This window comes from Pelecanus crispus, chromosome 4 (assembly GCF_030463565.1).
Source record: "Pelecanus crispus isolate bPelCri1 chromosome 4, bPelCri1.pri, whole genome shotgun sequence".
NCBI classification, from domain to species: domain Eukaryota; kingdom Metazoa; phylum Chordata; class Aves; order Pelecaniformes; family Pelecanidae; genus Pelecanus; species Pelecanus crispus.
The window spans coordinates 50,321,211-50,347,590 of NC_134646.1; the positions used below are offsets into that span (position 1 = coordinate 50,321,211).

The following is a 26,380-nucleotide window of genomic DNA, read 5'->3' on the forward strand; positions in this document are numbered from 1 at the left end:
ATGGCTGGTGAGCTGTATGCTCGTAGTAGGTATCACTGGTAGGTGTACATGCTGGAGGCATGGCCAGCTCAGCTCACTGCTCCTGCATTGCCTGGCCTAATGCGTCTGTGCAGCTCAGGGCAAGCAAGCTGGAGGAAAGCGCTCCCAAAAGCTGCGAGCATCGCCCCACTGGTACCTACTCCCAGGCCTAACGCCACATGTACTAATCTCCTGGGTATCACTGGGAGTCCCTCAGCAACGACTATTTGTGAGATCAATCTTAATGGAGAGGACAAGATTGTTCAAGCGCCTCTACAGCTTTTCAGGTATTTAATATCTTGACTAAAAGAAAGATTATGAAGGAGGGTGATGGCAAAGTGCTGCTGCCAGCTTTGGCAGGCTTCACACACTGCTCTGCTCTGACCAAAGCAGTTTACTGGCTCCCTCTGAACACAGGCTACCATCAGCCAGGTTACAACAAGCACACGTGGCTCTGTCATCCAGATAGGATGGCTAAAAAGTGGTTCCTTTAAGACAATTTAAAAATCACAGTATTCTGACAATTAACTCTGCAAGTCACAACCACTGGGACAGCATCTGCCTTCCAAACCCAACTTGAATGGAGGAGTTTTCCCAGGCCTCTGGGTTCACCTGGCCCAGAGCATCTCCTGGCCAGTGGGTGCAGAACCTGTGCCCAGGGATGGGTGGCACAGCCCTTCACAAACGAGCAGCAGGGGACCAAGCTGCCCTTCTGCTGCAGACATGGCTGTTATGTGCAGCCCAAGAACACCAACTTTACTGAAGGCTAACAGTCTGAAACCTTTGCGATTTGCTTTTTGAAAAAATCGAAGGCGGACCAAATCCTGCCAGTGTGTAACACTGACCACCTTGTAGAGGTGCTCGGCAGAAGTGTGAAAGCTAGGCAACACCATGCTTTGTAGGGAAAGCTAACATCAGTCTGGGTCCATGCTCTGAACAAGCAGAAATCTCAGGCAGTGACTGAGGAGCTTTACAACTGAGGTCTTCTAACTGACAAAACATAAGCAGAAGGTGCAGCTCTGACAGAACTTCTCCCCCTTGCCTAAATGAAAACGAATTTCCAATGCCTTATGCACAGAAATTAATTACTCCAAAAGGTAGCTCTACTGTTCAGAAGCATTCCTTCCATAATTACTGTATTTCTACTTACACAGACAAACAAATGGCAAATGTATTGCCGAGGCTGCCAGTTTTCCAACCTCTAGGCGTTACAACACAAGGCCTGTGTCAACTGATGACGTCAGTCACAGCTCTACCAGCCTTCACGTTTTAAAAAAAAAAAACCCAAACATCCCATCTAACTGTAGCTGCTTAACCAAACCACAAGCATGAGAGATATGCAAATATCCACCACAATATACTATTGGGGCTATTAAAAAAATTTGCAACAGACTGTTTTCACAAGCTCTCGCACTATTAAACAGCCACTTCTTACCTTAATTTGTTTGAATTTGTCATCCTTCTCGGACTTCGTTTTTTTCCCTGCAACAACAGAGGGAAGATTTCTTAAAGTCCTGCATACCATGAGTTATCCTTCACACTTCACCAACAAATAGCCCCAAACCGTGCCTCAAAATGGCAGCACCTCCTAGGAAAGGGAGAACACATTTTGCTTAACGTTAAAACCCCCTTAAGGCCTGGGCAGTCAAAAATTCACCTTGAACACTCTGGCTTTGTGTTTCATTTTTAAAGGGCTACAAAAAAGAACCATGGTGGGACTGAGGAAAGCAATTGCAGTCAAAAAATCAAGGTGAAAAATATGGAAGAGTGACAAACTAAGCAATAAGGCCTGCTAAAAAAATAAGGAAGGGGGAGAAAAAAACTCTTAAAGGGAAAAAAAAATCAAAATATGTCTCATGATATTTGTGACACACTCACTGTAGCTATAGGAAAAGGGAGATTATTCATTGATTTAATGTGAAAAGAGATCACAATAAACTTCAACAAATATTTTTGTAAATAGTTGCAACCTGAGGGAGGGAAATATATATTATAATTCATGCAAAAGTGGTTTATGCAATCATGCTGGACTTGAGAATCCAGAAAACCACACAGCATATGACCCTCACAAAATGTTGTGTGCCTCGGCAGACCCCAGCGTTGCTGCTCCTGCTCGGACCTGGTAAGACCCTGATGTGGAAGCTCAGACCTGCTGCTGCAAGCTCAGCTCTACCCCACTGTTTGCACAGACGTGTCCCAGGAATTTCTCCCATCTCTACTACAAGAAAGCACTGAGATTTAGAAATGTCTGCAGCCAAATTCTTTTGCTCTCACTCACACATAAATTCAGCCACGTGGCACATAGAAGTGGCATGTGAGAATATATACAGGGCCCAAAATATGTCAGTTTTATAGGAACTGGACTTGCTGCAGAATCTTCTCCTGCTACAACCCCCATCTCCAGAATCTCAGTTTTCATGATAAACTTTTCTAGTTCTTAGAGCTATGAGAGGGATCTACCACAATGGGACAGGTTATGGTTCAGGGAAACATGCCGGAACATACAAAATACACCACTGACAAGAGACTGGCAACGGTTTCAAAGCAAATGTTCTTACCTTTTGCAGATTGATCTCTCTTTCATAGTATGATTCTGCCCCCAAAATGCCAGAGTTCATAATTTCCAATCACACTGACCTTAAACTGAAGATGTGCCTTTCACTTCTCAATTTAAGAAAACAGCAAACTGAGCTACAGGTGAACTGAATTGGATTTTAGAGGAACACTGTGCGTTTGGTTTGCAGGTTATCTTTTTGTCCAAAAATCCTAGACACCAGAGGATACCAGAGGACTGAGGAAGCCATCACTCTACTCCATAAAGCAGTAACAAAACCATAAGGAAGCCAATGAGCCATAAAGAAGCCAATGTTTCTACTCCATAAGCAAGTAAATACTCATGAGATTGACCTGGTGGTGAGGTCCTCTCCTGGCAGGTGGGAGACCTAATCCCTAAATTTGGGGATTCAAACACAGTTTCCCATTTCACCATTATCACACTGTGGGGGCTGGTTTTTCATGGCCTAGTGTAGCTACGTAACTAACAAAGTGGTTTCACGATTTAATGTTCTGAGCAGAGAGTGTACTACTCCCACTCAGCTCAACAGAGCACCAGTTTATTTCTACTGTTGCTTGAAAAAAAATATGAAAATGTCTGCTACTGTATTCTGAATGAGCCCTACTGAGTTAAATGCATTGATCTGTAGTATCTCCCTAATGATTTTCCTTGACTGAAGGAGACCTGGTACTAGCATCTGAAGACAACTCCACTGGCTTTAACAGAACTAACACAACTTACACACATCACCAGCTTGGGGGTACCACGTCTTGTTAATCCTCTCTCCAAGCGTCTTGTTCTCTTAACTGAATGTAGCCCATTTTTCATACAGCTCTTCCTAAGTTCTGGGGAATATCTGGGTAAAAACATCCAGCTTCACAGCAGAAGTAGAACCAGCACATTTTGTGGGCCCCAAAATAGTAACAACACCCCTAACACCATTTTCGTGTTGACAAGCTTTTCCCTCTACCTTTTTTGGAAGGTCTTTCAGATAACGGCAGCATCCGGTACACCCTGAAGGCATTGTTTCCTTTCTTTATACTTTTGTCCTTCACTTCTTCTATGTCAGGCAGAGAGTTCATAGCACAACGGAAGTTTGCCTTCCACGTCTTTGGATCGGGTTTATCTACTCCTGACTGGTATTTTCCTAAGCAAGAAAAGAAAGTTAGGCACACACAATGTGCAATTGAAAACCTAAGGCAAATTAATAACAGCGTAGGTTAACTTCAAGGTACCAGCCTTCGGTTCCCATGACAAGCATTCAAACAATAGCTGAGGCTGCAAGAAACTGTTGTGATCTCACTCCCATGCACATTTCTAGAACACATGATGAACAGCTTCTGCTCAAGAAAGACCCAGGGTACTGCAGATCAGATGTGACTCCACAACAATGTGGAAAAGCTTGAACAGCATTTACCTTAATTACGTCTGGCTCAAATCCACAGAAAGGCATAAAAAGCCTAAGGGCCCAAGTCTACAAAGTGCTGAGTGTGCTCTACTCTGGACAATTTTAAACCCAATCTTGTTAACGTTTAAATTCATTAAGTTTTACTGTGTTCCTCAATGCAAATGAGTTATGGCACTTCAATAAAGCTGGAGAGTACTGCAGGCCTTGAAAAAAGCACTTTGCCTCCCACAAATCTAGAAACTTAAATTCACTCTCTGTGTTAGTAAAAGCAAAGACAAGAAAGAAGGAAAATGTAACTTTAAAAGGGAAAACAATGTGAAAATCTGTCCTGCAGAAAGACAGTTCCAATACCTGTGTGAATTGCCCAGTTTCTAAATAAGGGAGCATCTTTTTCAACATCCCACCCATGTCTTGCGGCATGCATCCAGGGAATCTGAAAAATCTTCTTCTCCTGGAAGGGAAAACAAACAGGAAATGCCAACACTGATTGACTTGAAGGATCTTCTGATGACTTTAAGTCACTTATTTAAAAGCACAGTTCCAGCATCTGTAAGTGTTTTGCTTCCTTCTAACCCAGTGCCGCTGTCACTGAACTCAATAGGAAAATATCCACTGGCATCACCAAAAGCAGAATATAGCCCTAAGTATATGAAATACTCAGAAGCCCCTTCACGGGCAATGAGCCTGGCAGCTTTCCAAGCTGACACATGTATAAAACACGCAGTGCTACACATTTCTAAACGTTCAAACGAAGGCTAGTTTTGGCAGCACAGACACTTTTATGATTAGAAAAATTAGATAGGGAACTAAACAACCATAGGAAAAGAGGAAATTCAAGGGATTTAGAATTCAGCCAGTAAAATACTAGCATTGTGAAGGAAAGGGATCTCTCAAATTTACACACTAAGCAAACGGACTATATCAACTGTAGACATCTCTCCAGCAGGGATAAAAAATACAAGACACCCATGTGAAGGGGTGGCACTGAAGATAGTTGAACGTATTTTAGTTTAGAAACTTTAGGCCAAAGAGAAGTGCATTTACAGCAATCCAGAGGAAGGCTTTTTTAAAATTATTTTTTTAACACACAACCATAGAATCATAGAATCATAGAATCATCTAGGTTGGAAAAGACCTTTAAGATCATCCAGTCCAACCATTAACCTACACTACCAAGCCCACTCTAGACTAATCAAGGGTAGACCAGACTAAACCATATCCCGAAGTGCCACATCTACCCGTTTTTTAAACGCCTCCAGGGATGGTGACTCCACCACCTCTCTGGGCAGCCTGTTCCAATGCCTGACCACCCTTTCCGTAAAGAAATTTTTCCTAATTTCCAGTCTAAACCTCCCCTGGCGCAGCTTAAGCCCATTTCCTCTTGTCCTATCGCTAGCTACTTGGGAGAAGAGACCAACACCCACCTCACTACAACCTCCTTTCAGGTAGTTGTAGAGAGCGATAAGGTCTCCCCTCAGCCTCCTCTTTTCCAGGCTAAACAACCCCAGTTCCCTCAGCCGCTCCTCATAAGACTTGTTCTCCAGACCCTTCACCAGCTTCGTTGCCCGCCTCTGAACACGCTCCAGCACCTCAATGTCTTTCTTGTAGTGAGGGGCCCAAAACTGGACACAGTATTCCAGGTGCGGCCTCACCAGCGCCGAGTACAGGGGGACAATCACCTCCCTGCTCCTGCTGGCCACAGCATTCCTGATACAAGCCAGGATGCTGCTGGCCTTCTTGGCCACCTGGGCACACTGCTGGCTCATGTTCAGCCGAACATGTTATAATTTTATAACAACACATAGTTAAACCAGGGTATGCCCAATGTGGTGGAAGTATAAGCTGATTCCCAAAGAGATCAGCAAAACTCATGGAAGATAGCACACTGGTGACTATTAAAGATGACAGTTTCGGGATGCAGCTCCAGCTCTGGGAGCCCAATGGCTTCCAGAGCTTGAACAGCATGTTTCCTATACTCCTTCCACAAGCACTTAGCACACAGGATACTGGGCCAGATGGATGCTGGGTCAGATGTGCTTTTATGTCATACAACATGGGAACGAATTCCTATGTGCTGACCTACAGGGCTGCTTCAGAACTCTTCACGCTCATTTCTGCAAAGCCATACAAAAGGAGTGTGTTCCACAGCGCTTGTTTTTTCTCCCCTATTGCGGGTAATACATCTTATCTGGCTTCACATGCAGACATCTTGCGCTATAAACACTGCCACTACAGGTTTAGATCCACTTCTCAGTCTGTGGAAAGAAAAAGCACTTCCAGAGCAAAACGCACCCTGCTCCTGAGGTGACCACCTGAGCTACACCAACTGAATTGCACCCTGAAAGAGCCTATTTCTCTCCATTGACTACAAACAACTCTAGACAGGCAGCTCTCATTTAAACGACGGCATTGTAGGTGTCTGTAGCCGGGTGCGATTAATCTTTTGCCCTTTCCCCTTCCTCCAACAACCACTTTTCTTCCTTGTCTAGTTAATATTTCACTGATGTCAAGGTTAGGTTTATTTCCCTTCTTTTCCATGTGATCTTTTCTTTTTTGAGCCTGCATTTTGTATCGTCCTTCAACTCTTGTCTTCAATGCTTTCTCTCATTTACATTCACTTGTTCGGAATTGCATTCTTCCCTTCTTGCTTGGCTTCATCTTTTCTTTAATTTGGTGAAAGCACAGATTTAACATGTTCCTCATTCCCCTTCAAGCCCGCACACTCTTATTCCTTCTCTTAATCTATTCCCACCACTTCTTACGTGCCCCTTGCCTCCTTACTCTTCCCCTCTATGTAGTTAAATAATCCTACAGAGATGCTCTCCTCTTTCCCCAAGTAGAAGTGGTCTAAAGAAAGCCTCAACTCCACTACCCTGTGGTCCACAGCACTACTGTATTCATTAGAGCCAGAATAAGCTTCCTTGCCTTTACTCTCCAATAGACTATAACGAGCATGGAAAAAAATTCATACTTCCATAGAAAACAATTTCTATCAACAAAAACTTTAAGAATTGACCAGATTAAAAAGTCTTCTCATGCTTGGTGATGGGGAGAGGTTTGAACAACACTACACAATTGTACAGAGGTTATACCATGGATTTCTTATTCTGTATGATAACTCAAAAAGTTCCATAGGAACTAGCAGACCGAACAAAACTCCAGACATAGAATCCTGTCATCGTCAACTGTACTCACTGCTTCAAAGGAAGGTGCCAGCATACTCTCAACAGCATTCTAAGTGTTCATTACAGTGTTTCTGTTCAGTACAGAAAGTTCTTCCCAGTTCCAGATGTCTTGAAGCACACAGACTTATAGCAAATTATAACATAAATAACAAAATCATAGAATCCACATGTATTATAATTTTATAATACATATATGATTTTACACACCTATACAGAAACTACAGATTTTCTCATTAAGTATCAAATATCTAATCTTCTCTGAAATCCTGCAAGACTGCTGATCACAGCAATACCATGTGGTTGCATGTTCTGCTGTAGTTTACCTAGATGCTTTCTACTTAAATACTAATTTTTGATTTCACACATTATCAAACATTTACCTATATCCTTCTTCAGCTGATGCTTCCCAATAATGACTTTAATAGGAAAAGGCTCATCAGTTCTTTCTCTTAGACTTGGAAAATCATGTGCTGTTTGGTACAGCACTCCATCGCTGGATATTTGTGTAGGAATCTTGTGTTTCTATTAAAAGATTAGCCCCACCTAAAGTCAAAAGCACAACCCACAAAACTTTTGCAGCGAACAGGAATTGCTACCAAACTCCAGTGGGGACTTCAATAGGGAAAAGGTTAGAAATAGGCAGAAAGAGGAAAACAGTATCAAACACTTGCAACCCTAGAGTTGCAAAATGCTCCAGGCAGGTGAATGAGCATGAGATCGCATACTAGCTAGAAAGTTATAGGACAAATCTTAAATAGCAGCCCCTGTCTGGAGGGTAATACTCCAAGTATCCATCAAAGCAGCAGGTTGGCTCTCAACTCCTGTTACTGCTATTCTGAATGTTTCCACTCTAATTTCCTCTTCCAGATCCATGAGGGACACTGAGTTCTCATTATCCCCCTCCTCACACCACCTCTGCCCTCTACTGAACTATGTAATTTCCTTCACACCTCCCAGTTTTCTCTCTCTGGGAAGGTAAAGAAACTCCCTTCCTCCCTCATGCCATTCAGCAGGGTAACATTTTCACCAGGGAGGTACACAACTGTTTATTTTTTAAGCCCTATAGAGAGGGATCTGGTCTGGAGAGGAACACAAAGCAGGAAGTATAATGTGATTAACTGACAGTATGGGAAGGAATTAGGTAAGTCAGCTATACGTGATTTGTCATTTTTAACCAAGAGAGGTTTAATTCCTTTCTCAGTCTGGAAAAATTCCCCAAGAGACAGGCAATGACAAACCCAGAACGGTAATCGTTTCTTTAGTATTTAAATCTTATTTCCTTAAAAGCTGTGCACGCACACACGTGCCATTCTCTTGCTAATCTGACCCACCTTCTTTTCTGTACTACGAACTGTTCTTTGCCAAACTCTGATTAAAATACACAAATCCCACAATCCTACAGCCTCCAGAGTTGATTCTGTGGGTACAGAATGGGCTGTGAAACACATGACATTGTATCACTGATTCCATGCATGGTTTTGTTTATGGTCAGGATTTACAGTTAAAATAGAAATATTTTTGGTTTAATGATTCATTGTTGGATGAATGTTTAAACATTTTTAAACTCAGAAGTGCAAGTAGCTTGTTGAGCACAACAAAGGCAACCCAGAATGATGCCAAATTAGAGGGCAGAAGTGGGGAATCAGAGTTTAATAAACCTTAAGGCAGGCCACTTAGCCTGGTATCCTCTTTCTGGTAGGAGTCAGGGCTTTGTTTTAGAAAAAAAAAAATTCAAAATACTTTATTTGTGAGACAAGCCTTGGTCAACATAGAATATGCTAACTAAGGACAAAATCTCCTACCAACTCTTGCATGCAAACAGTTTATGCCAGAAGCACGAGGCACAAACTGCTGTAACAACACGGTCAGAGGGCTGCAAACATTAAACAACATGACATGCCTTGCAAACTGCCGTTATGGGCTGGTGGGCTGAACCTGGATGAATGATGCCCTTAGCACAGTGGCCACATTTTCACACTGCAGAGCAAAGGAGGCAAGCACATTCCTGGGGTGTACCAAAACAGGTTACGTGAACATAACCTACAGATGACAACATTATATTTAAGAGTAATATGCTCAAATCTGAAATACTGTGCCCTACTAAGTGCAGAGAAATTATTTCAGGATTGGGCAGGAATGCCCAGCAAAGGACGGCAGAGATGGACTGTCAACAGGAAAGACCTGACACCGAAATAGAGATACTCAAGGAGAAGAATGCTAGGGACCCGAACGTGGGACTCAAATTACAAAGACAACAGTAAAAACTGGTCTATTCCTCCTCTTCAGCTGTGACCCCATTATGCAAGAACAAGGACCTACTCAAATTCACAGGGCAGCTAACTAGGGAATGGATAAAGCAGTATTTATTTACCCAGCCACAGCATGTGAGAGTCACTGATGCAGGAAGTTCCTGAGAAACAGAACTCATAACTGAAATTTAAAGGTGTCCTGATAATTCTATAGTCACGAGCATTTCTAGCTTTGAAAGCTGAAATAAAAAGTAGTAATATTAATTGCCACTCTTCAGCTCTAAAAATGAACACCTAAGCACCACAACTACTACTATAGGGAGGATACCAGACTGAGTTAGTGTCTTAACCAGAGTGGCAGCTCCTATGTTTCTGCACCTGATTTTGTGCATTTCCACCCATTTTGATACTAAAGTAGGCTCTGTAGCAAAAACTGCTTCATGCTTTTCAGTGGAGTGAATTACTCTCCTGCATACTGCAGAACGCATGCAATATTTCCAGCATTTATTACTGTTCAAAGTCTCAAATACGCTCCTTGGTTTTATTGAGCGAATTAAAAAAAAATCAAATTGGGCACTGACATTTTGGAGCCCACGCTTGTGCTTTCAAAGTGTCTACAGCTCTCAGTAAGAGCTTAGGACCAGGAATATTAGGTTTGGGTCTGGCAGGGGAAAAGTTACCCCATTTTCTCCCAGGTTGAGAAGTATCAGAGGAGTCACACAAGTCTGAAACAGGACATCATTGCTTCAACCCAGAATCTAACACAGAATATAGCCTCCCACCTCAGGACAGCATTTTGTTCACATCCCTCTGATGCTAGTTGGTGAGCAATCTGTTCCGAGCTTAAAACAAAAACCTAGCGGAGTCTCCAGAAATGCTCACTCCAACAACAAAGAGTTGGAAAATGCTTTCAAAGGAGCCACAAATCCGCCATCCCAAAGCAGGGCGCCTCAGATCTGGCAGGCAAGGCCGGAGGAACAGGTTCAGCAGGAAGCATTCAGCTTTGCCCTTCCTCCCCATGTCACCCCTTTGAAAACCAGGAATGAGCTGATTTACCTATCCAAACCTCAGGCACTGCTATAAAGTCCCTCTTCAGCACATGTACACACATGTGTGCATGCACCCCCCCTTACCTTATTTAGCCATTTCAGCCCCGGTATCCTGTTAGAGTTGATTTGCTCTTCCAGCCAGGGGCGCATCCGCATCCTTTCGACAGGCATTGTCACCAGCCCGGGAAGGAGCTGCAGGGAACAAGGGACAAGGTTACTTGTTTTCCAGGCAGAACTCCCAGGCAGCTCCCCCATCTCTGCACAGTACAGACTTATTAAAGCTTTGCAGGCATCGAACAATTATAAATATAATAGTGACTTTGGATCTGTGCGGGAGCCTCCCCTAAGAGCAACTGGGGTGATGAAGCATTCTCTATGGCAGAAAACACTCTTCTGGATTAGAAAAACCTTCACCTGAAGAAGACACTTCCTATTGGCAAAAGCTTGTATGCTGATACAGGTGGGATACCAGAGGCTGCAAAGAAAAACAATTATGCTCCTGAAGACACCTCTTTTTGGCCCACGTACCTGCATTTGCACAAGACCTTTTTTTGCAAAGAAAAAAAATGTAACCCAAAAAATTCACATGCAGGAGGCATCACTGTACTAGCTAAAATGATGCACCTGCTAACGGGACTGCTTTCAAATGGCTGTTTCTGTCCCATGAACTTGACTAAAATTATGAAAAAATATATTTTACATTACAGCAATTTATCAGACCACTTTGGTTCTGGCTGAGTAGTTTGACCCTCTCCCTCCAGCTTTCTCTGATCAACCCAGTCACTGATTTTTTAGCTGCTATTTTACATTTTGATACTGCTTAGCTAGGAATTGAGTGCTTTACAGCCCCCTCAGCTGCACCATGCCACATTATACTATTCAGTTAAGACTCAAACTGACTTCTTTTTTTTCCCCTCCCTCTCTCTCTCTCACACATACACACACATGACCCTGTTGCCACTTCCCTGTTTAGAGCTGTAAATCATTGACATAAGAGTCCAAAGTCTTGAACCCGAGGCAGAAAATTTTAAAAACATTAACCTATCGCAGGCACAGCTCTGAAAGTGCCAGCCGGCACTAGATGCAGATAAAAGCACTGCATTAAACTCCTGTTAAGCAGCCTGCAACCCATCATTTCCATGTTCAAGTACTTGCATTTAGGCTGCTTCTTCTCCTCTCCCCTCTGCACTGGGCTCAGCTCCTTCCTCTCTCCTTTGTTCTTCACATCTGTGTTCTCTGCACCATTCTTAACTTCTCTGCTCCGCTATTCTTGTCACCTTTGATCTTAAAAAAAAAAAAAAAAAAGAGAAAACAAAATGAGTAGGCCATGTATTTGAAAGCACACAGAAATGACACAAATGTAAATGGGTTTGTTCTTGCTTCCTATGGGAGTACAGGCATCAGACAGACTAACAATTAGGCAGTACCAAGCCCACACCCAGCATAAGAGGAAGAAAAACGTTCAAGGTTTCCTCTCATTGCTCTGAGGACATGTATTTCCTGAAACTAATAAGGAATTAAAACCTGAGTGCAACAATAAGGCTCTTTGATGTGTTCAGAGAATTTACCAGGAGCCATGCTCACACTAATCTCTTAGTAAACATACTGGCATTGTATTTACTACCGTGTGGAGCTGGTCACTCATGCTTCAGCCACAGCCTTTTCCAGTGACTACAAATTTCTAAAATAGTTCAGAAAACGGTTGCAACCACTCAGCTCCCTTTCAGGTTCATGTCAGTCACGAAAAAACAGCCAACCCCAGAATCTGACAGCGGGCGAGCCCTTGTGCAAATCCCCTCTCTGTGCAAGAGGGAAGTTGTTTTCTGGGTGAGGGTAACGTCGGTGCAGCTTTTCTGGCCCCCGGGATGGTGGTGAGCAGCCAGCCATGCTGCTGCAGCCCCCTCTGCTTGGCACCAACAATTCCCATCCAGGTTGCAGAGTGTGTATGGGAGATCTGTACCATCTTCCCCTACTACACACTGGGTCAAAGCTCAAAAATGCAAATGGCAATGTACTAAAAACATGAGTAAATTTAGATTCGTCTGTCAAGGAAGGAACAAGTAGATGCAACGATCATCTTAGATGCATTTCTTTGTAAGATATCTTTACGTATGCATGCACTTTGAGACAATTCCTGGAAGTACTGTGCATCATCTTCAGCATTCAATATATGAGCACTCCCATTTAGCAGTGGGACTCGTCTTGTCTTCTGGGTAATGAGCCCCTAAGACAAATTTTAAGCCCATCTGAATGAACAAATTATACAAGTTGGTTAGAGCGTGGTGCTAATAATGCTAAGGTCACGGGTTCAATCCCTGCTCACTGCAGGGGGGTTGGGCTAGATGATCTCTCAAGGTCCCTTCCAACCCAAAAGCATTCTATGATTCTATGATTCTAAAAGGCAGAAAAGTCATCTTGAAGGCAGCAGCAACGAATCCCACTTGGGACAGGCAATGTGGAAGGAACAGAAGCTGCCTTCGTGAAAAAGCAGTGCATTTCAGGAGACAAAAAGGCTGACAACATTGCTACTACAAGGAAGCTGGTCTTGCCCAAAACAGCACTGTTGAGCCAGTTATCTCTTCTCTCCCACGTCCCTGGGGGCTTCCCCAGCTGCTCCCCCGCAGATGCTGCGGTGCTCATCTCCTTTTCAGCACCCTGGGACTGCTCCAGGATTAGCACCTGCAGCTGTCAGCACACACCTTCACATCCATCACCCACGCCAAGGCAAATTAATCCAAGGTAATCAGAAAAGAGGTTTGGCTTGCAAGAAGGGAGGAGTGGTTCCCAAGGTATGTTTATCTGAAAGTAAAACCAAACCCAGCTAAAAATAACCTGCAATGATGTCCAGCTGGAGGGAACAGTGGACATCTTATGGGGAAACGTCTTTCACAGGGGGGCAAGCACAGCATACTTCTGCTTATCCAAACACACCCCGTGCTACTCTAAGAGCACATGCTGCAGAAAATAAAGCCAGACATCTTCAGAAGACAACCCCAGACCTGTCTGCCTCAGGACAGCACTGACCACAATGGTGCTAAAATGTAGTGGGTTTTTTGGCAGTTGCACATCAACAACATCCTTGTGATGAAAATACCAGGTCAACTCTACCAAGTAATTGCCTGTGGTAAATGAAGGTCCACATCTCCTCTCCAGAGCTGTCAAAGGCATGATTTATTTGTACAGAAAGAAGTATCAACTTCTGCAATGCTGTAAAAGTAGCCTCTGTCTGTCTCTAATTGGGGTTAATGGGTGCACTTGGGAGTCTTATTTTGATGGCTCCAGGTGGGAGAACCTGAGTCCACCCATCAGGGAGTAGTGGGACAATCACCTTCTGCCATTAAGAGTCATTCAAGTTTGTAAAGACCTTTGAAATTCTCCAAAATAGGCAGCAAAGGCATGTAAATTTTCAGGGGCCACCACCTAACGTCAAGCCAGCTTCACCCTCCATCGGAATACATTAATTATAAAGCAAACTTACAAAGCCAGAAGCTAAGGTGAGCCATATAAAACAGCAGGCATGCCAAGTTCCTTCGCTCCAGCCTCTCTCCAGAATACCCAGTGCAAAGGAAAAATCAGAATCAGTCGATCCTTGTAAAGAGAATGAAACATCAACATTCATAATCTGAAGCAGGCTGTAAAACCAGGAGCACCTATGCACGTATCTCCCATTCCTGGTCAACGCTAACACTGCACTTCCCCTGCACATTTACACGTAGAAGCACCTGTGTGCGGGTGTCTGTATTTTTTGTATCGGGACAAGTGGATTCCTACGAGTATTTTCAGAGCTGCCAAGGCATCCAGTTCCCACCAACTTCACCACCACGATGAGCTCCTGAGCCATGGGCACCCATCTGCTGCCCTAAGCAAACCTCTCCAGAAGCCCGGTTACCTTTGCCAGCCTGAACCTTCACACTTGGGTTAACTGGGAGAAAAATGGCTTAAAGCCTGCCTCGGGTCACTTGGCACCATTGTCCTCCGCCTCAGGGAGACCACGGCCAGAGATGGCTGGGCTGGCAGGGGAGAGGAGGGGAGCCAGCTGGGGCTGCAGAGGGAAGGAGCAGCTCCAGCTCCACCTCCAACAAAAGAGCATCTCTTATTCCATCACCCCCACCCTTCGGTCCCATCCCAATTTTGTCAGGCGCTACCACTACTCTTTGCACAGGCAGCTTTGTGAACACCACCAGGGAACTTAGCAGGCTTGGAAGCAACACCTCTTTCCATAAGGTCTTTTTTGTCTGTTTGAACCCAGATCATGGCTCTCATCCTGCTCAAAGCCACACGGGACAGCACAACCAAGAGGGGAAGGCACTCTGGCATGGGAGCGGGAACAAGTGGCTGGGGAGGACAGGGAGGAACCCCTTAACCCAAAATTGCTAATGAAGCCCCTGTGCTTTTAAACCACAGCTTCAAACTTGGACTCTACTGAACCCCAGTATCTCTTTGGGGAGAGCACAGGAAAATGCTTAACACTCCCAGAGACCCACGTTGGAGTCAAACTTTCTGACATTACATCGCAAATAATTGTTTGTTTTTTCTTCTGTTTTAGCACTGTCCCATGGTGGGGGAAGGGAAGAATAACCACCAAGAAACACAGTCAACAGCTAATGCAGATGGGACCCAAGAAAGTAGTTTTCTACCCTACAAGACATTTTGGACATGGAAGTAGGGCTACCTGACAGGAACTCATTTTATGAACGCTTGCCATTCTTAACAAGACAGCCAACCTTCAAGAGCCATAACTTTTACCCATACCCCCTACAAATGTATTAAGGCTGGTAGCTCCGTGAATATCCTATCCCTTTTTTTGCTCCATTTTTATCATCCGCCTCTTTCTTTAAGAGAGGGCCATCCTCAGGAGCGGTTGCCTTTTTGGTGGTGGGAGCTTAAATGTACCAATGGACATTAAGACATCAATAAAATTATTCCAAGCAGGCGCCAAGCATGTAAGACACTAACCCCAACTCAACGGCATTTGCTTAGAAGGGGAGGCCACAGGGAGCCTGTGAGGAGCCAAGCCCCACGCAAGAAGCATGGCCCACAGATGCACTGATGCCACGGTTTATGGAGGGATTATTTTGACCTTTTTCGAAGGTTTATTTACTGTACTATTCATGCTAGTCCTACAGTCAGTTCAGCCTTTTTTTTGAAACCAGGTACTGCAAAAACATGGTGGAGGCTACCCCCCGACAAGCTATAAACTGTCCTAATCTTGCAGACGTGACTCAGAGGAAGAGTGCTGCAGAGGGCAGATAGCACAGGATCTGCTGAAGCCAGGCCAGCATAACCCAGTTAGGAACATGGAGGCTGGGAGGAGGCCAGTCAATAACACCACTCCCGCTATGGCACAGTGCACTTGAAAATGAGCTTTCTACATGGGAATCACACCAACAGCCTGGTGTGAAGCATGTAAGACAACTTCCTAGGAAGACACAGCTGAAAGAAGAGTAGCAATGGCATGAGAGGGAAGCACAGGTACAACAACATTTTTAGGAGTAGTCACACAAAGGGCATTGAGCAAGTAGCTGTCACCACAGCATCCTTGAGACGCAGTAAATCATACTGAATTTCAGCTCTATACTAGTTCGCAAGACGTATTTTTCTAAGACTCTTTATGCAAGACTCTTCAGAAGGAAACTCACAGCATTCATTAATTTTTAAAGAGATATTACAAAAATATTAGTTATTTTCAAGAGCTACTCACCTTTAAAGAGACATTAGAAAAGATATAAGTGATGGTTGAATCTATATATACATATAAATATTTTCACTCCATAATGTTCATTAAAGAGCTTGTAGTCCTCCCCACTCTGCTAAAACATTCTAGTAAGTGTGACTTTTGTTTTTTCCCTGACGGAGATAACACTCCTGCCATACAGAAAGTGTAACCTTTGAGAATGAAGAGCTCTTCACTAGAATTACAGCAGCTGTAGACAGAAAGTGAAAGCAATGGCATGGCAGGCATTAAATCCAAGCAGTACAAGATGTTCTCTTCCCTTCAGTTTCGCTCCCTCTGACAGAGCCTGGATAACTGAAAAGGCACAAAGGTTATCCCAAAAACACAAGCTACTCTATGCCTATGGATATTTTTTAAAAACACATTTCTATGGAAGTAAAAAAAAAAAAATCTGAAAAAGAAATTCTTTCCCCATCGCAAAGTGCCCAGTTAAAAGACTTGCCAGTATATGGAAATGTTATTAATGGTTGTGAGAAGGTAAGGTGGGATAAGATACTTTGAGGTGCATTTGTGAAGTAGGTCACAGCCTTTCTCCAGAGCTGTGAAAAAACATCTGTTCCTCCAGAGGACTCATGAAGAGTATTGCATGGCATCTATTTCTCTTTCCTCTGCAAATACAGAACTGACAATGTATTTTTTTAAAAAATGTTATCTTGTACTTGTGCTTTGCTGATAATCTTTTAAAGTATTCCCTTTGTTTGCTAACGCTGATGCAGTTCAGAAAAGCATCGATCACCCTGTGTGACCAAACAGATATGCTGAAATGAGACCATACGCTAATTTTAGGATTCAGAGAACTGGGTTCTGTATTTGTCTCTGTGCCAAGACTGTTCCAGGATACAAGGAAACATGATCTTATTTTAAGGAACAGTACTTGGAACAAAATTCTGTCCCTTGGTCACGGCTCGGACTCTGCCTTCATGCAGGATTTTGCATATAGGACCACCTTTTTCAACTGTTCCACTGTGGATGCCCATTTCAAAGTACATGTTTAACCATATGGACTCTGAGCAAAGCCCTGCTTGGAAGTCAAGCTAGTTAGAGCAATAGAGACTTTCTGGCTAAGAAAACCTGCTAGCCTCACCTACTCAGAAATACTTCAGAAATGTGAGATTGACACTGAAACACAGACAACTGAACTGCACTTTACTCAGCTGCTCCAATTGCAGACACCTGAAATCCTCTTGCCTACAGCCCGTGGGGAGACAGACAGACCTCTGCCCAGTGCACTTCCTATCTGCCACGAGGAGAAGGAGAATCTCGCCATTGATGCTGCAGAAGCAGAATTAACATGTCTGCTTTCTGATAACCCTAAATTATGCAAATGTCCATATCTTTTTTGGAACCAACAGCAAAATACGTAGTTAAAAGTAGCATTAGTAAACAAGAAAAAGTGGGCATTGCCGTTCTCAGAGGTGCAAGGGTGAAGGGTTCAAAACAAAATCCTGAAGCTCTTGGCATTGAAAAACAGAGATATGAAGCAAGAAAACACATAAAACCCTATTAAAAACTCTGGATTCATGGGTAGCTAGAGAGCAAAACCTACCCTCTCTGGTCTTTTAACTGCACATATTTATGGTGCCTCTTTTGTTCCCTAGGAATACTCTGACAGTGATGCCCTATTAAACAGGGAGGGATGGGGGAAACATCATGACTCCGCTGGCAGATTTGCTTATCACTAAGCGCCCCTTCCCTTGTGCTCCCTTAAAGCATACCCCATGGCCGACTGCTTCACAGACCCAGCTCCCCTGCTGGCTATACTCCTAATTCATACTGTAGCTATGGAGGTATTTTTCCTGCTCTTTCCTAACACTTTGGTGGCAGCAGCAAAGGCGCCATAAGCATGCTATGTCCTTCCTGTCCATCACCAAGAAAAATAATTCACCACGGGCAGGAAAGGTGGTATCTTATTTGCTCAGGTGCCTACAGGAAGGAGAAGACTCCAACAAAACAGGTTGGAAAGCCAAGAACTGGAAAGTAGGCACAGTGGGAGGGTGCAGGTCCTGGGCAGCCTGGTGTAAAGCATGGCTTGGCCATGAGGAAGAACCTGCATGGGCAACCAACAAGCAGTATTTCACCCACTTCCCTAGGCTCCCAAACCAAATGTGGCAAAGGTACAACAGGACGATGGCTGGTAAGGGGAAAGCTCTGTGGGGCGGTGAAAAACCTGGGAACGCAGGCTGCTGCGTGACGGATGACGGATTCAAGCTAGCAACAGCTACCCAACTTCCCAAGCCCCTGCTTTGTAGGAGCCAGGTTGTGCCCACCTTGGGCCGTAGGGAGGTGCAAGGTAGATGGAGGAGGAGGGAAACATTCAGCATGCCCTCCTCTCATGCTGCTGTACCCAAGAAAGATACACAAAGGTAGAAGGGAGAAAAGCCCTTGTGTCCTCAAGGGACAGAGGGCAAAAAACACCCCAACCAACCCAACATTCCCTGCAAAAAAAAAAAAAAAAACCCAAACAAAACAAAGGCGGCAAATACCTCAAACGTGTATTGAAATCATCATTACAGACTGCACGATAAACATGCCCAGGAAAACATACAATGGGAACTCATACTGTATATAGAGCATGTTTCATCAGCCCTATAGCATTTCTGTTCCACCCAAAGGGTGTTAACATGCCCTGGCTGGGATTCAGACATTACACATCAAAACAGACTCTTTCCTTTGGTTTCCATGCAAAGCTTATTCTCCCTCAGCAGCAAAGATGTGAGTTGTTATTTTGCAGTGATCTCAGGCATCATTAAAAGTAGCCCTTGGATTTACAGACTAGAACTGCACTGAAGAAAAGCCATCTTTAATACAACAGAACCAGAAGGCCGTTTTTTTGCTTCTAGACTTAGCCATAATGAAACAATGCCTCAACCTCTCAATACCACAATAAAATTTCCCTTGTGCTGGCTCCTGTGTTGAACATTATCATGACACTTGAAAAACACGGTGTCTGTGGCTGAGCCCATTCACTTCTCTGGCACGGCAGTGACTTACATCGGCTGGGAACTTAGCCCAGGCTTCTAAGAAAGAGATTGTTAAAGATCATCTCCACAGTATCCTTGCCATGACAATCATCTGCACACGTCTGCAAGTCTGGTGACAATACAAAATGATTGCTTTCCTTTCAGCTTTAAAGGAATATTGTGCTTCCTGGGGGTTTCTTTCATTTGCTTCCCAGGTCTTGCCTGGATTGAAGAAGCAGATGACAGATTCTGGTGGCATCAGGATGAAAAAGGGTCTATGCAAGTGGTAGTCAACAGCATTTGATTACAGAAAACTCTCCCCCTGCCACTTCCTCCAGGAGTCTCAAAAGCAGCCATAACTTTTACCTGATTTACTTCCTTCTTAAGCTTTGTGTTAACGTCTGATGATTGATCAAGATTTGTCTCCAGTATGTGGGATGTCTAACTAGTCTTCCCCCAAAACCTGCCTAGAAGAGAGGTGGTGACTTTTCAGTAGTAGAGCTGTACTTCACTCAGACAAGTTTGGGAAGGGCTTGTTTACGACAAGAAGATTGCTGGCACACTTGTCAAGGAATAATTAATTCCTTGCACTGGGGAGCAGTTATCCCCCAATAAATCAATTTTATTCTGGAATTAAGTGCTCACACACAAATCCACTCCCAAATACCCATACGTAATAGCTGCTGCTGCTTAGCTGTGTCAGTCGGTATCCACGGAAGCCAAACCCTGTGTGTTCTTGAGAGCTGTCAGGAAAACTCAGTGTTTGACACCTGATTCATAAAGAATTTCCCAGCCTGGTGGAAACTAGAAGGCCATTAAGGCTCAAACAATTATCAAGACTTACTTCTTTTATCATACTTATGCAACTCAACAGCATTTTTTTAAGTCTCTCCATGAGTCTCTTAGACCAACACACTCTTACATGCTCTGTGACTACGTTTACAGGAGACATCCCTAAAACTTCTAAGCAGCACAACGTTTCCTACATGTGTCCCTCTGAAAGCAGTGGAAAATCACACATGCAAGTTATCTGCAAGATCAGGATCTTAAATGGTAAAAATACTTTTTAAAGCCTGGGCAGACTTCATCTCTGTGTCCTGTCTAGCATTCTTCTGCCTAAGGACAGGGTCAGTGCTTTATAGGGTGCTATATATAAGAAAAGCAGCCATCGTAAAACAAAAGTTCTTAATCTCAATGTTCCCACGCTGGTGGCTTGTGAGGCTCAGGCAGGATTGCAGAGAAGACAATGACACTTTAGAGGCACTCAGAGAGGCAGAAAAATTATTCCAGATAGCTAACACTGAGAAACGTGTTCAAGGAAGAGTTTTCACATTCACCGGTCATGACCCGCACCTGATGTAATCCACCTCGCTGGGATTGGGCTTGTTTCTCACAGCTACCTTTGTTTGTGTAACATACTGTTCTGCAACACACAGCAAAAACTATTTGCACGCTACACTGAAGTGCGTATTTGCTTAAAGCTTTCATTTTATTGTCTGGGCAAGGGCAGTTTCTACCACTGAAGTTAATAGCTAACCCACACCTACACTTATGCTACCCAAATTTCTAATCGCTAGCGCAGCACCCAGAACCGACAGCAAAAGACATTAAACTATCTCTGCTTAACCTCACAGCGAGCACCAAAACCAGCCCTTTCAAGAAAGCAGTTTCTCCTTTACTTCCAAGAGAAGGTAACAAAGAAAAGTATATGCTATTTCGGATTTGTAAAAAAACACTCTCCCGCTTACTTAGACGCTTGCTTTACAGACAGAACACAGCAGGCACAGACTTGGGGGCTGGGATCCTCTGAATCATCCACACTGCGAGCTGGAAACATGTCTGTCACATGCACTTATTTACGGTTACAAAAATAGCACCATGAAAGAAGCAGATGTGTTGAGCGCAAAAAATAAATTGAATTAGTTATTACAGAGATATTGCTTGACACTGGAGAATTTAAGAGAGAAATGTCTTTTGTACATACACTTCAAATGCTTGCACTTAAAGCGTGCTAAGTATTAAATGCTTGATACTGACGCTTGTTGAAATGGTATGACGTAATTCTCCTTTTTATAAAAACGCTACTCTTTCCACTGCCACAGGACATACAGGAACTTCTTAACTCATTTTCATGTTGAGATATGAATAGTTAATAGGATCGGTTATAAAATGTGCTCTTAATTTAAAGTTTTTGTGTTGACCACAAACCAAAAGCAATGAGACAGCCTCAATTTCTGATCTGCAGCAGCTATTTCTATCTTGGAAGTTTCCTAAAATACTACTGAGCTAAAGTGAGGCCACTGGACTCATCTTCATTTCTCATCTAACCCGGATAAATATTATTAAACTAAACAAAGCTAGTCTTCATCAGCTCCCCTCATCAATCTCAAATCTCCAGAACGGTTTCAGCATCCAAAGAATTTAGTTTTGATATGCTCGACTGCAATGTTTGCAAATATGTGAGAATTAGACCTCTGGAATTAAAGTCTTTCATTTCACCCTAGTACAGCTTTAGCAGAGCACTGATTGTCCAAGCTTCTCCTCAACACCCAACCATTTTGTTGATATAGCCCAGGAGCATGCGTCTCTACCTGTGAAAAGCATATTCATTTGAGCTTCCACAGCCACCCAATGTTTGGCCATCTTTTGACTAATTCACCAGCTAGTTCTCAAGGTCAAAAAGGACCTTCTAGCTGCTGACTGATCCGTGGAAATGGAGTGAAACCATTCGCAGTCACTTCATGTCATCAGCAAAGCCGATACCAGATAATACCTTTCGGTTACTGTTGGTATGACCCAGATCTAAGTGGACGATCCCAAAGGTGGGGGGCAAAAAAACCCCACCACATATTTTATACCTGATCCTATTAGCAATTCACATCTCAACATGAATAAATTTCAAGTGCACCTATCAGCCAAATGACTTGCTTTCATCATACTGTATGTCATCACCTCCACTATGCTTTCTGCATGCATTTGCCACAGCATTTCAAAACATTACTTCCATGACTGAAGAAGACGCTGCCTTCTGTACTGCGGGGCCATCGTCCAGACCACTGGGTGGGAAAAGTGGTACCCAGATAAACCAGGGAGAGCAACTCCTGCTCCCTACGGTGTAGTCTGCTAACGGATTGCTGTCATGCAGAAGTCAAATCTACCAACAGATGAAATAAATAATTAAATTGGAATAATTTTTTCAAATTCAGTTCTTATGCTTCTTTACTTTGTGTTTATTCTTTCATTTTTGCCAACTGGGAAATGAAAACCCATGGAGTCGGTTTCACTTTTGTTTATATTTGGTTTCAATTTTATCCTCAAGTTTTGCTTTCATCTTTTCCATGTAATGCTGTTGGGATTTGAGATCCTCCAGGAAAGCTTTCAGTAACTATCCCACCTTTTTTCCTACTGTGGAATTATTTTTATTTTAGACAAACTTTATAAGACACTGTCACAATTTTGGAATGCTTTTGGTGGGGGGATTGTTTGATTTTGATTTTACGAATTTTTATGCCACATCCAACTCAATTCAGTAGTTTAGTATCTTCCACTGGATTCATCTCTCAGTTGCATATAAAGCACATTTACACGATTCAACAAAACACCTTAAAAGAGCAGCCAATGCACCAAATGCACAAAAGCCCACATCACGCACCAAATGCATGTTATATATATGCATGAAATGCACATAAAGACCTAAACTTACTGCTACTTGAAATTATTAAAGAATTAAGGCATTATCCTGCTTAGATAAAGCTGTAAAAGGTTTTTGCCTGTAACGCTGTCAAGCAATGTCCAGTACCAATAGAAGGATTCCAGTACAGACTTTGTCTTCTGTGCACTCATCAAACCCCTCTGTACACATCAAAAAGCAGAACTTAACCACAGTTTCAGACTTTCTTAAAACAAACCATAAGCAATACTTCCTTCTTTTGTGCTATATCAATGTTAAGCATGTAAGTCTTTAAATTAAAGAATACTTAAAATAAATTTACAGCAAAAGGGAAATGGTTAGACAACATCCACTGTTACATGCAGTTCAAACTGAAGTACAAACGTAAATACTTTTGCTTTTGCTGCAGCTTAACTTCATTCCTAACACCAGATATGCTGGGAGCTACAAACCAAACCTGTAAAGGTTAGCCGAAAAACTATCAAACCATAATCTGCTCTACTCTTTAAGGGGCAAGAATATGGAAATTACCAGTTCCATGCTCACCCTGAAAGCTAGCAACCTATATAACAACAACTGAATGTTCAAATAATTTAAAGTTAGAATTTAGTTCTGTACCTTGGGTGAAACAACATGCCACATGCAGGCAGATTTGCTCCTGGATGCCTGTGTCCAAGCTGCAACAAGATAAAACATCTGCCTTGCACTAAAGACTGCTGTACATTTGTTGCAATCTGCCCCCAAGCAAACAAAGGGGTCAGAAGATTTCCAATATACACAAAGCCGGGCTTGCAGTATATTACACATTAAGAAAGCAAACATTACGTTACTGCTTACCACTTCTTTCTTTTCTCCCTAGCTCATTCAAAAAAACAGCAGTTTCTCATCAACTTCCAAGAAATTGAAAACATATCCAGCACTAACTGAAAGACCAAGTTTTTGAAACTGTTTTACAGTCTATCGATAAGAAATGTGTGTTGTACAATGTATTAATTATGTTAGATATAAACCATCTAATTTTATATTTTTATATACATGTAAATATGTATGTGTGCACATATATATATATGCAGACATTAAACTCTTTTAACAGTTAACAGGCATTCCCTTCCACTAACCGCTAATAACTGTTAATTGCTGATTACAGTTTTTCTTGCTGGCTATTTTAATCTGTTTTAATCTTAACATAAGAGTTCACACATAGTCAATACAAGGAGTAACCTTCATACAGGTCCGACAAAACTTCTAAAAAAAAGAAGGGGAAATTATTTAGTTGCACTGAATGATTTTTTTCCATAATCTTACTCATACACGAGGAATACGCAACTTGATAAATCGGTTCCTCTCATTTGTTGTTTTGCTTTTGCACTTGTGATCAAAAAGGACAAACCAGAAAATGTTTTACACTAATCACAGTTTATAGCACCATAAGCTATAATAAAACTTCGGTAAACGCTACCTTCTGGTTTATGCCCTCAGTATCACAATCATTGTAGGCCTTTGAAGAATCAAGTTTCAAAAGGGCAGTCTTTACAAACAAGTTACAGAGATAATTAAGAGTAACATGTGATTAGTTTTACTCTTTACCTACAAATGGACCGTGACTTTCAATATAAGATCCACAAAAGGTAAGTTGAGGTTCTAATTCTGCAAGCATCAGGGGAATTTTGCTGGGGTACCACTCCTATGTAACATTAAATGCATACAGGATGCACTTAAGCTGACTGTAACTTGCCTCAGGTTAACAAGTCCAGGGGTAACAAGCACAGATTAAACAGGATCATCACAGAAACATTTTTTTGCTGGAAGTTTCTAAGATCTTATGCCACAAGATTCACATAACAAAGGGCAATATATGTTTTTGCTTCTCTGTGTTACCTGCAAATGGACTGTAGCTTACACTTCTAGATGGAGGTTTCTATTTGCAGTATTCAGAAATAATTCTTGATTAGCATCTGCAGTAATTCTTTGTGGGCAGTCAGTGCCCAAAATTTGATATTGAACTGTTCTGACTGCTAAGTTGCACAGCAAGTTTCTCTCCCACAGACTGCCTAATCACTTGTGAACCCACGTAAACCCCTGACATACACGCAATGGCCATGAGCACCACAATTTATGTATTGCAGGACAAACACCTCCTGTTGTTTTGAAGCTGCCTCCCAATTGTTTTATTTGGGTCGCATTTATCTGTACTGTTACCTGTTTAATTTCTTCATGACACTAATGATTTTAAAGAACAACCCCACATCCTCTTCAGTCATTTCTTTTTCAAGCTACTTACTCTTTCACAAAAGCTGCTTCATACCCTTGATTGTCTTTGATGCCTTTCTCTGTAGCTCATCAACTTCCACTACTTTCTTTTTGAGATGGGGGAACAAAAATTGTTAACACTATTCAGGATAGGGGAGCAATATGGATTTACAGTAGCATGACAGCGTTTTCTATTTCTTTTTTTATTCCTTCCTAATAATTCCTCACCTGCCCTGTCCTTTCTTAGCCACTTCTGGGCACAGAGCTTATTTTTTCATAGGATTCTCTGCATTGTACAATCTTTTCCCGAGTAAAAAGTCAGTTCAAACTTCATCCTTGTGTACAGAAAGTTAAGATGGCATTCCCTTTCACGTGCATTACACTTACACTGGTCTGTACCGAACTTCATTTGCAAACTTACATCTGGACTTTCAATATGAGATCCTTCTGCAGTCTTTGCGGTTCAGCCTTCAGGATTTTACTGCTCCAAATGAGTTAAAACAACCAGCAAACTCATCACATCACCACCTATCCCTTCCTCCATCCGTTGGATGGCATAGACCCTGGGCAGACTCCGGTGGGGGACAAGTGGCAACCTCCTTTCATTGAGCAAACTGACCATGACCATACGACCCGGAGCAATCTGATCCCACTTTGAAACCGGCTCTACTTTAAGAAGGACTGTATCAACCAGACCTCAACAACAGCTCAGCAATGCCTTTAGAGAACTCCAGAAGACTCATGACATACAACTCCGCCTCAACGGAAGTCTATTCTTTGTCAATGTATTGCATTCATACCCATGTTCACTAATCCCGTTCACTAATCCCTGGCAAACAAGCAAACAAAAATGACCAGCCTGGAGTTCCCAGTTTCCCCAGAAACCTTGAAAAACTGACGGCTCATTTGTCACCTACTATTCCTGGAGCACCAAGCCAGGCCTATGCAACAAGTTACACAGAACAGGCAATGTATCAGCAATTTCATACGTCAAGTTCCTTCAAAACTTATGAACAAGTATCACCTCCTGCCATCTACTTCATCCTTCTCGTCAACGGTTCGTTCTGATACCCTCTCTTACAGACACTTCAGTTTGGGAGAAATCCTCCAACGTGCTCACTCCTTAAAAAAAGAAAAAGCCTGTAGCAAGGGAATCTCCTTAAACTATTCCTCAGTCAAGCAAGGCTCAAAGAATTTGTTTCACTCTTCTGCTATGACTTTGTCTTCCTTGGGCACTCCTTCTACACATGGATCGCTTATCAGCAGGCTTCCTGCTTTTGATGCATTTCAAAGAGGATTTACT

At 42.7% G+C, this 26,380-nt stretch overlaps 1 protein-coding gene across 3 annotated transcripts in view; it reads right to left on the minus strand.

The window, feature by feature from the left end:
• Positions 1-26,380, minus strand: part of IRF2 (interferon regulatory factor 2) — a 45,013-nt gene that overhangs the window by 14,827 nt on the left and 3,806 nt on the right. The window contains exons 1-5 of one of the 3 annotated variants that reach the window (XM_075709919.1): positions 11,615-11,629; positions 10,548-10,655; positions 4,332-4,431; positions 3,543-3,719; positions 1,454-1,500 (exon numbers count right to left, since the gene is read on the minus strand). In XM_075709919.1, the coding sequence (XP_075566034.1) occupies positions 1,454-1,500; positions 3,543-3,719; positions 4,332-4,431; positions 10,548-10,655; positions 11,615-11,620 (438 nt within the window). In that variant the 5' untranslated portion in view covers positions 11,621-11,629. Of the gene's footprint in view, positions 1-1,453; positions 1,501-3,542; positions 3,720-4,331; positions 4,432-10,547; positions 10,656-11,614; positions 11,630-26,380 lie in introns of those variants that run through there. The other 2 variants (XM_009482203.2, XM_075709920.1) reach the window with 2 other exon arrangements.